The 11,374-nt window shown below is 40.8% G+C and overlaps 1 protein-coding gene across 1 annotated transcript in view; it reads right to left on the bottom strand.

Moving 5' to 3' along the window:
* Positions 1 to 10,630, bottom strand: part of LOC123502518 — a 27,406-nt gene extending 16,776 nt beyond the window's left edge. The window contains exons 1-6 of the mRNA XM_045251641.1: positions 10,598 to 10,630; positions 10,214 to 10,480; positions 8,504 to 8,719; positions 6,795 to 7,010; positions 5,077 to 5,292; positions 3,386 to 3,601 (exon numbers count right to left, since the gene is read on the bottom strand). Coding sequence (XP_045107576.1) covers positions 3,386 to 3,601; positions 5,077 to 5,292; positions 6,795 to 7,010; positions 8,504 to 8,719; positions 10,214 to 10,480; positions 10,598 to 10,630 — 1,164 coding nt within the window. The remainder of the gene's footprint in view (positions 1 to 3,385; positions 3,602 to 5,076; positions 5,293 to 6,794; positions 7,011 to 8,503; positions 8,720 to 10,213; positions 10,481 to 10,597) is intronic.
* Between the last annotated feature and the right edge of the window lie 744 nt (positions 10,631 to 11,374).

Below are 11,374 nucleotides of genomic sequence, written 5' to 3'. Positions count from 1 at the left end.
TCTCTCTCTCTCTCTCTCTCTCTCTCTCTCTCTCTCTCTCTCTCTCTCTCTCTCTCTCTCTCTCTCTCTCTCTCTCTCTCTCTCTCTCTCTCTCTCTCTCTCTCTCTCTCTCTCTCTCTCTCTCTCTCTCTCTCTCTCTCTCTCTCTCTCTCTCTCTCTCTCTCTCTCTCTCTCTCTCTCTCTCTCTCTCTCTCTCTCTCTCTCTCTCTCTCTCTCTCTCTCTCTCTCTCTCTCTCTCTCTCTCTCTCCGTTATCCCTCTCTCTCTTATTGTTGAAACAGTTTGTTTGTAAGACTGTCTCTTCAAAACTAAACATTTTTATCTTTGAATATTTGTTAACATGAAAGAACTGTTTGAAAACATTTTCTGAAGTTGAAAATTGTTTTAAAATTTCTGTGAAGTTGAAAATTTGTGCAGATTTTTTTGTTAGGTTGTAAATGTCTTTTATATTGTAAATTGTTGTAAATGTTTGTTTTATATTATGTTGTAAATGTCTGTTTTATATTGTTAATTGTTGTAAATGTTTGTTTTATATTAAGTTGAAAATTATTGTGGACTTTTTCACTATAGAATTTACTCATTGTTTTTATACTAAGTTCATTTTTAATGTTTTTTTTATTAAGTTAAAATTATTGTGGACTTTTTCACTATAGAATTTACTCATTGTTTTTATACTAAGTTCATTTTTAATGTTTTTTTATTAAGTTGAAAATTTGTGTAGAGTTTTCTGTATAGATTTTGCTCACTGTTTTTTTATACTTTGTGTAGAGTTCACTGTTTTTATACTTAAAATTATTGTGGACTTTTTCACTATAGAATTTACTCATTGTTTTTATACTAAGTTCATTTTTAATGTTTTTTTTTATTAAGTTGAAAATTTGTGTAGAGTTTTCTGTATAGATTTTGCTCACTGTTTTTTTATACTTTGTGTAGAGTTGAAAATTTGTGTAGACTTTTCACTGTATTCTTTGTATGTTTTGTTTAATAATGTAAAGAATTGTTGAATAAAAAAGTCTAGGGAGACTCTTGCATTTAATTTTAACTCCAATATGGATCTGCCTTATCTCCGGAGACTCTTTCGAGTATTTTCGACTTAAGTACATTTTTAGGGCCCGTTTTGGGGTTTTTTTGCCAGTTTTTGACCATTTTTGCATTTTTGTTTTTTTTTGCAGTTTTAGGGCCTGTTTTGTTTTGTTTTTTTTCCAGTTTTTGACCATTTTTGCAGTTTTCTGGCCTGCAGTATTTAAAAATCCATTTTGTTTTTCATTTTTGCCGTTTTTTTTTTTTTAGTAGTAATTTTGGACCATTTTTCATTTTATCTTGCTATTTTTTTTTTTTTTTTTTTTCCCCACTTGCAGAATATTTTTTCTCAATTTTTATTGTCTTGTCTGCTTATGATAAGTGAAATTATCGTTTTTTTTTTTCTGGCTATTTATTGTTTAGAGAGTGAGTATAATGGAGGCAATATTGGGGTCAGGTAGTGTGTGACCTAAGCCAGCCTGAAACCACCCACAAATATTTCCCAGGAAAGGAAATTCACCAAAACCATAAAGATTTCTTCACAATTTATTATTCAATCATGACAACAGCTTCAGTACAGTGACAGAACCATAAGGAGGTGGTGGTGGTGGCAGCAGGCGTTGAATGGCAGGATGTCAGAGATGAATCTCTCACTGGACGGCGGCGGCAGCGGTAGTGGTGATGTAGCAGGTGTTTGCCAGGCCGCTGCGAGGCGAAGTCCCTCAGTGTCAATAGCGGTGACGTAGGTGGTGTTTGCCAGGCCGCAGCGAGGCGAAATCCCTGTCAGTAGCGGCGACGGCGGCACGTGTGAAGGCCCGATGCAAGGCAGAAACCCTCCGAGTAGCAGTAGCGGCTGTGGGGCGGCTTTTGGATCACCAACTCCTGTAATGGACAAAATTAACCGATGGCGTGATGTCTGGAGTTAAACTGGTATAGCTGTCATTCTGAGCTATTGACCCTGCTTCGTTCTCGTCCCCTCCCCCAACCTGCCGATAAGGGAAAAACAATTTGAGGGCAAACGAACATATGAAACGCTGCTGGTGAATCTAACCACTGGTCCACCATCTGGATATAAACTAGCCACACTCAATATTAACTCCTTCCAAACCAACCGTTAAACACACACAACTGCATATATTTGTTTTATCAATCATTCTTACCTTCCGTGTAGTACTTATAATAATACATGTAGTACTTATAATAATACAGGATTTTTTTATTATTATTTTGTTGTAACATTTTGAAGCTTCCTTCTTAGTAAATGATGATAGATAATTTCTCTCTCTCTCTCTCTCTCTCTCTCTCTCTCTCTCTCTCTCTCTCTCTCTAGGAGGCTAACTAGTGCTGCCTGAAACGAGTGAATGGATAGCTAACCCTTTCAGTACCGTGACATTACGATATTCATGCTATATGCTTACTACTTGGCAATTTTATACAGATTCAGAAACTTACGTGGGATTAACCCTTTCAGTACCATTACACATTCCCGTACTCATTCTGGTTACTATTTGATGATTTTATACAGCTTCACAAACTCACAAAAACCCCCACCGTCACTCGTGAACCTCTTAACGATTTAGGCCTGCCTACCACTTTCAAGAACTAATTTTATGGTTATATCCCCACTTACCGTTATACTAACACGTGCCTCTAATGCACGTACCTTGAAACACCAGCCTCGTTACGTGAAGAAATCCTGTCCACTCATTCTTTTCGCCGATTCTGGTACCTATTCTATAACGAGGGAACCACAATGACTAACCTGAAACATTATAGCCTCAAATATAACTTAGAGTTCTATAGTTACGCGACACGTTTAATCCCTTCAGCACCAAGATGCGTTTTCATATATTCCTTCTGTCACTATTTGGTGATTTCATACAAGCGCGAGGAATTAAAATAGTGAAGACAGGCCATTAAGTTTAACCTTGTGACATCCATACATGCTTTGTAACAATAGAATTATCTAATCGTACACACACCTCAAGGTGAAAATGCGTCACAGTACTGAAAGAGGTTAAACGTAATTCTTCCTACACAACTACAATGACCACAAAAACACTTCATTGCCACGGTCATTACCCAAAATCTATTCTGAACCATCGCCCCTAATTGACAACTAAACCAAGTAAATTTAACACTCATACGTACCGTTAGTTCCTAATACATCCTACATAGTCACGCAGACAGACACCGTATAGTTAACCTTCCAATAGACACAGTGCACATCCTACACATATCCTGTTATCCTTTATCAGTCAACATTCCTAACCACCCTCAATTTACTGACTAACAACTTCCTATCACCACAGCAAGTCAACGCACACACAACACCGACACTATTCATTTACATACACACCACCAACCTCTCCGCTGTGCTGTGGCTGTAGAGTGGGGTGGGGTGGTCCGCTAATCTCACAGCAGCGGCACGTCACCTCGCCGCACGAAAAACCTCCATCACGTAGATAAAACTTCCCGTTGCTGTTACCGCCTTTGCTGCACGTCACGCCCGACGACAAGACACAGACGGACACCGGGCTGCGTAGACTCGAGGGGTCGGTGGTGGCGTAGTGGCGTGGTGACTGGAGAGGTGAGATGTAGCGGGCGTGATGTCTGGAGTTAAACTGGTATAGCTGTCATTCTGAGCTATTGACCCTGCTTCGTTCTCGTCCCCTCCCCCAACCTGCCGATAAGGGAAAAACAATTTGAGGGCAAACGAACATATGAAACGCTGCTGGTGAATCTAACCACTGGTCCACCATCTGGATATAAACTAGCCACACTCAATATTAACTCCTTCCAAACCAACCGTTAAACACACACAACTGCATATATTTGTTTTATCAATCATTCTTACCTTCCGTGTAGTACTTATAATAATACATGTAGTACTTATAATAATACAGGATTTTTTTATTATTATTTTGTTGTAACATTTTGAAGCTTCCTTCTTAGTAAATGATGATAGATAATTCTCTCTCTCTCTCTCTCTCTCTCTCTCTCTCTCTCTCTCTCTCTCTAGGAGGCTAACTAGTGCTGCCTGAAACGAGTGAATGGATAGCTAACCCTTTCAGTACCGTGACATTACGATATTCATGCTATATGCTTACTACTTGGCAATTTTATACAGATTCAGAAACTTACGTGGGATTAACCCTTTCAGTACCATTACACATTCCCGTACTCATTCTGGTTACTATTTGATGATTTTATACAGCTTCACAAACTCACAAAAACCCCCACCGTCACTCGTGAACCTCTTAACGATTTAGGCCTGCCTACCACTTTCAAGAACTAATTTTATGGTTATATCCCCACTTACCGTTATACTAACACGTGCCTCTAATGCACGTACCTTGAAACACCAGCCTCGTTACGTGAAGAAATCCTGTCCACTCATTCTTTTCGCCGATTCTGGTACCTATTCTATAACGAGGGAACCACAATGACTAACCTGAAACATTATAGCCTCAAATATAACTTAGAGTTCTATAGTTACGCGACACGTTTAATCCCTTCAGCACCAAGATGCGTTTTCATATATTCCTTCTGTCACTATTTGGTGATTTCATACAAGCGCGAGGAATTAAAATAGTGAAGACAGGCCATTAAGTTTAACCTTGTGACATCCATACATGCTTTGTAACAATAGAATTATCTAATCGTACACACACCTCAAGGTGAAAATGCGTCACAGTACTGAAAGAGGTTAAACGTAATTCTTCCTACACAACTACAATGACCACAAAACACTTCATTGCCACGGTCATTACCCAAAATCTATTCTGAACCATCGCCCCTAATTGACAACTAAACCAAGTAAATTTAACACTCATACGTACCGTTAGTTCCTAATACATCCTACATAGTCACGCAGACAGACACCGTATAGTTAACCTTCCAATAGACACAGTGCACATCCTACACATATCCTGTTATCCTTTATCAGTCAACATTCCTAACCACCCTCAATTTACTGACTAACAACTTCCTATCACCACAGCAAGTCAACGCACACACAACACCGACACTATTCATTTACATACACACCACCAACCTCTCCGCTGTGCTGTGGCTGTAGAGTGGGGTGGGGTGGTCCGCTAATCTCACAGCAGCGGCACGTCACCTCGCCGCACGAAAAACCTCCATCACGTAGATAAAACTTCCCGTTGCTGTTACCGCCTTTGCTGCACGTCACGCCCGACGACAAGACACAGACGGACACCGGGCTGCGTAGACTCGAGGGGTCGGTGGTGGCGTAGTGGCGTGGTGACTGGAGAGGTGAGGTGAGATGTAGCGGGCGTGATGTCTGGAGTTAAACTGGTATAGCTGTCATTCTGAGCTATTGACCCTGCTTCGTTCTCGTCCCCTCCCCCAACCTGCCGATAAGGGAAAAACAATTTGAGGGCAAACGAACATATGAAACGCTGCTGGTGAATCTAACCACTGGTCCACCATCTGGATATAAACTAGCCACACTCAATATTAACTCCTTCCAAACCAACCGTTAAACACACACAACTGCATATATTTGTTTTATCAATCATTCTTACCTTCCGTGTAGTACTTATAATAATACATGTAGTACTTATAATAATACAGGATTTTTTTTTATTATTATTTTGTTGTAACATTTTGAAGCTTCCTTCTTAGTAAATGATGATAGATAATTTCTCTCTCTCTCTCTCTCTCTCTCTCTCTCTCTCTCTCTCTCTCTCTCTCTCTCTCTCTCTCTCTAGGAGGCTAACTAGTGCTGCCTGAAACGAGTGAATGGATAGCTAACCCTTTCAGTACCGTGACATTACGATATTCATGCTATATGCTTACTACTTGGCAATTTTATACAGATTCAGAAACTTACGTGGGGATTAACCCTTTCAGTACCATTACACATTCCCGTACTCATTCTGGTTACTATTTGATGATTTTATACAGCTTCACAAACTCACAAAAACCCCCACCGTCACTCGTGAACCTCTTAACGATTTAGGCCTGCCTACCACTTTCAAGAACTAATTTTATGGTTATATCCCCACTTACCGTTATACTAACACGTGCCTCTAATGCACGTACCTTGAAACACCAGCCTCGTTACGTGAAGAAATCCTGTCCACTCATTCTTTTCGCCGATTCTGGTACCTATTCTATAACGAGGGAACCACAATGACTAACCTGAAACATTATAGCCTCAAATATAACTTAGAGTTCTATAGTTACGCGACACGTTTAATCCCTTCAGCACCAAGATGCGTTTTCATATATTCCTTCTGTCACTATTTGGTGATTTCATACAAGCGCGAGGAATTAAAATAGTGAAGACAGGCCATTAAGTTTAACCTTGTGACATCCATACATGCTTTGTAACAATAGAATTATCTAATCGTACACACACCTCAAGGTGAAAATGCGTCACAGTACTGAAAGAGGTTAAACGTAATTCTTCCTACACAACTACAATGACCACAAAACACTTCATTGCCACGGTCATTACCCAAAATCTATTCTGAACCATCGCCCCTAATTGACAACTAAACCAAGTAAATTTAACACTCATACGTACCGTTAGTTCCTAATACATCCTACATAGTCACGCAGACAGACACCGTATAGTTAACCTTCCAATAGACACAGTGCACATCCTACACATATCCTGTTATCCTTTATCAGTCAACATTCCTAACCACCCTCAATTTACTGACTAACAACTTCCTATCACCACAGCAAGTCAACGCACACACAACACCGACACTATTCATTTACATACACACCACCAACCTCTCCGCTGTGCTGTGGCTGTAGAGTGGGGTGGGGTGGTCCGCTAATCTCACAGCAGCGGCACGTCACCTCGCCGCACGAAAAACCTCCATCACGTAGATAAAACTTCCCGTTGCTGTTACCGCCTTTGCTGCACGTCACGCCCGACGACAAGACACAGACGGACACCGGGCTGCGTAGACTCGAGGGGTCGGTGGTGGCGTAGTGGCGTGGTGACTGGAGAGGTGAGATGTAGCGGGCGTGATGTCTGGAGTTAAACTGGTATAGCTGTCATTCTGAGCTATTGACCCTGCTTCGTTCTCGTCCCCCTCCCCCCAACCTGCCGATAAGGGAAAAACAATTTGAGGGCAAACGAACATATGAAACGCTGCTGGTGAATCTAACCACTGGTCCACCATCTGGATATAAACTAGCCACACTCAATATTAACTCCTTCCAAACCAACCGTTAAACACACACAACTGCATATATTTGTTTTATCAATCATTCTTACCTTCCGTGTAGTACTTATAATAATACATGTAGTACTTATAATAATACAGGATTTTTTTTTATTATTATTTTGTTGTAACATTTTGAAGCTTCCTTCTTAGTAAATGATGATAGATAATTTCTCTCTCTCTCTCTCTCTCTCTCTCTCTCTCTCTCTCTCTCTCTCTCTCTCTCTCTCTAGGAGGCTAACTAGTGCTGCCTGAAACGAGTGAATGGATAGCTAACCCTTTCAGTACCGTGACATTACGATATTCATGCTATATGCTTACTACTTGGCAATTTTATACAGATTCAGAAACTTACGTGGGATTAACCCTTTCAGTACCATTACACATTCCCGTACTCATTCTGGTTACTATTTGATGATTTTATACAGCTTCACAAACTCACAAAAACCCCCACCGTCACTCGTGAACCTCTTAACGATTTAGGCCTGCCTACCACTTTCAAGAACTAATTTTATGGTTATATCCCCACTTACCGTTATACTAACACGTGCCTCTAATGCACGTACCTTGAAACACCAGCCTCGTTACGTGAAGAAATCCTGTCCACTCATTCTTTTCGCCGATTCTGGTACCTATTCTATAACGAGGGAACCACAATGACTAACCTGAAACATTATAGCCTCAAATATAACTTAGAGTTCTATAGTTACGCGACACGTTTAATCCCTTCAGCACCAAGATGCGTTTTCATATATTCCTTCTGTCACTATTTGGTGATTTCATACAAGCGCGAGGAATTAAAATAGTGAAGACAGGCCATTAAGTTTAACCTTGTGACATCCATACATGCTTTGTAACAATAGAATTATCTAATCGTACACACACCTCAAGGTGAAAATGCGTCACAGTACTGAAAGAGGTTAAACGTAATTCTTCCTACACAACTACAATGACCACAAAAACACTTCATTGCCACGGTCATTACCCAAAATCTATTCTGAACCATCGCCCCTAATTGACAACTAAACCAAGTAAATTTAACACTCATACGTACCGTTAGTTCCTAATACATCCTACATAGTCACGCAGACAGACACCGTATAGTTAACCTTCCAATAGACACAGTGCACATCCTACACATATCCTGTTATCCTTTATCAGTCAACATTCCTAACCACCCTCAATTTACTGACTAACAACTTCCTATCACCACAGCAAGTCAACGCACACACAACACCGACACTATTCATTTACATACACACCACCAACCTCTCCGCTGTGCTGTGGCTGTAGAGTGGGGTGGGGTGGTCCGCTAATCTCACAGCAGCGGCACGTCACCTCGCCGCACGAAAAACCTCCATCACGTAGATAAAACTTCCCGTTGCTGTTACCGCCTTTGCTGCACGTCACGCCCGACGACAAGACACAGACGGACACCGGGCTGCGTAGACTCGAGGGGTCGGTGGTGGCGTAGTGGCGTGGTGACTGGAGAGGTGAGATGTAGCGGGCGTGATGTCTGGAGTTAAACTGGTATAGCTGTCATTCTGAGCTATTGACCCTGCTTCGTTCTCGTCCCCTCCCCCAACCTGCCGATAAGGGAAAAACAATTTGAGGGCAAACGAACATATGAAACGCTGCTGGTGAATCTAACCACTGGTCCACCATCTGGATATAAACTAGCCACACTCAATATTAACTCCTTCCAAACCAACCGTTAAACACACACAACTGCATATATTTGTTTTATCAATCATTCTTACCTTCCGTGTAGTACTTATAATAATACATGTAGTACTTATAATAATACAGGATTTTTTTATTATTATTTTGTTGTAACATTTTGAAGCTTCCTTCTTAGTAAATGATGATAGATAATTTCTCTCTCTCTCTCTCTCTCTCTCTCTCTCTCTCTCTCTCTCTCTCTCTCTCTCTCTCTCTCTAGGAGGCTAACTAGTGCTGCCTGAAACGAGTGAATGGATAGCTAACCCTTTCAGTACCGTGACATTACGATATTCATGCTATATGCTTACTACTTGGCAATTTTATACAGATTCAGAAACTTACGTGGGGATTAACCCTTTCAGTACCATTACACATTCCCGTACTCATTCTGGTTACTATTTGATGATTTTATACAGCTTCACAATTTCTCACAAAACCCCCACCGTCACTTGTGAACCTCTTAACGATTTAGGCCTGCCTACCACTTTCAAGAACTAATTTTATGGTTATATCCCCACTTACCGTTATACTAACACGTGCCTCTAATGCACGTACCTTGAAACACCAGCCTCGTTACGTGAAGAAATCCTGTCCACTCATTCTTTTCGCCGATTCTGGTACCTATTCTATAACGAGGGAACCACAATGACTAACCTGAAACATTATAGCCTCAAATATAACTTAGAGTTCTATAGTTACGCGACACGTTTAATCCCTTCAGCACCAAGATGCGTTTTCATATATTCCTTCTGTCACTATTTGGTGATTTCATACAAGCGCGAGGAATTAAAATAGTGAAGACAGGCCATTAAGTTTAACCTTGTGACATCCATACATGCTTTGTAACAATAGAATTATCTAATCGTACACACACCTCAAGGTGAAAATGCGTCACAGTACTGAAAGAGGTTAAACGTAATTCTTCCTACACAACTACAATGACCACAAAACACTTCATTGCCACGGTCATTACCCAAAATCTATTCTGAACCATCGCCCCTAATTGACAACTAAACCAAGTAAATTTAACACTCATACGTACCGTTAGTTCCTAATACATCCTACATAGTCACGCAGACAGACACCGTATAGTTAACCTTCCAATAGACACAGTGCACATCCTACACATATCCTGTTATCCTTTATCAGTCAACATTCCTAACCACCCTCAATTTACTGACTAACAACTTCCTATCACCACAGCAAGTCAACGCACACACAACACCGACACTATTCATTTACATACACACCACCAACCTCTCCGCTGTGCTGTGGCTGTAGAGTGGGGTGGGGTGGTCCGCTAATCTCACAGCAGCGGCACGTCACCTCGCCGCACGAAAAACCTCCATCACGTAGATAAAACTTCCCGTTGCTGTTACCGCCTTTGCTGCACGTCACGCCCGACGACAAGACACAGACGGACACCGGGCTGCGTAGACTCGAGGGGTCGGTGGTGGCGTAGTGGCGTGGTGACTGGAGAGGTGAGATGTAGCGGGCGTGATGTCTGGAGTTAAACTGGTATAGCTGTCATTCTGAGCTATTGACCCTGCTTCGTTCTCGTCCCCCTCCCCCCAACCTGCCGATAAGGAAAAAACAATTTGAGCGCAAACGAACATATGAAACGCTGCCGGTGAATCTAACGACTGGTCCACCATCTGGATATGAACTAGCCATGCTCAATATTAACTCCTTCCAAACCAACCGTTAAACACACACAATTGCATATATTTGTTTTATCAATCATTCTTACCTTCCATGTAGTACTTATAATAATACAGGATTTTTTTTTATTATTTTGTTGTAACATTTTGAAGCTTCCTTCTCAGTAAATGATTATGATAGATAATAATTCTCTCTCTCTCTCTCTCTCTCTCTCTCTCTCTCTCTCTCTCTCTCTCTCTCTCAAGTGAAACCTGCCTGTAAATCAACGAATAAAAAAAAACGTATCATTAACGGAAAATTGATTATAATAGGTAATAATAATCTCTCTCTCTCTCTCTCTCTCTCTCTCTCTCTCTCTCTCTCTCTCTCTCTCTCTCTCAGTGAACCCTGCCTGTAAATTAACGAATAAAGAAAAAAAACGTATCATTAATGGGAAATTGATTATAATAGGTAATAATCATTCTCTCTCTCTCTCTCTCTCTCTCTGAACCCTGCCTGTAAATCAACGAATAAAGAAAAACAACGAAAAAGAAAACAAACGTATCATTAACGGGAAATTGATTATAATAGGTAATAATCATCTCTCTCTCTCTCTCTCTCTCTCTCTCTCTCTCTCTCTCTCTCTCTCTCTCTCTCAAGTCAACCCTGCCTGCAAATCAACGAAAAAAATAAAAACGTATCATTAACGGATAATTGATTATGATAGATAATTTCTCTCTCTCTCTCTCTCTCTCTCTCTCTCTCTCTCTCTCTCTC

This window comes from Portunus trituberculatus, chromosome 11 (genome assembly GCF_017591435.1).
Source record: "Portunus trituberculatus isolate SZX2019 chromosome 11, ASM1759143v1, whole genome shotgun sequence".
Classification (NCBI taxonomy): domain Eukaryota; kingdom Metazoa; phylum Arthropoda; class Malacostraca; order Decapoda; family Portunidae; genus Portunus; species Portunus trituberculatus.
This window is presented reverse-complemented; position numbering and strand designations above follow the sequence as displayed.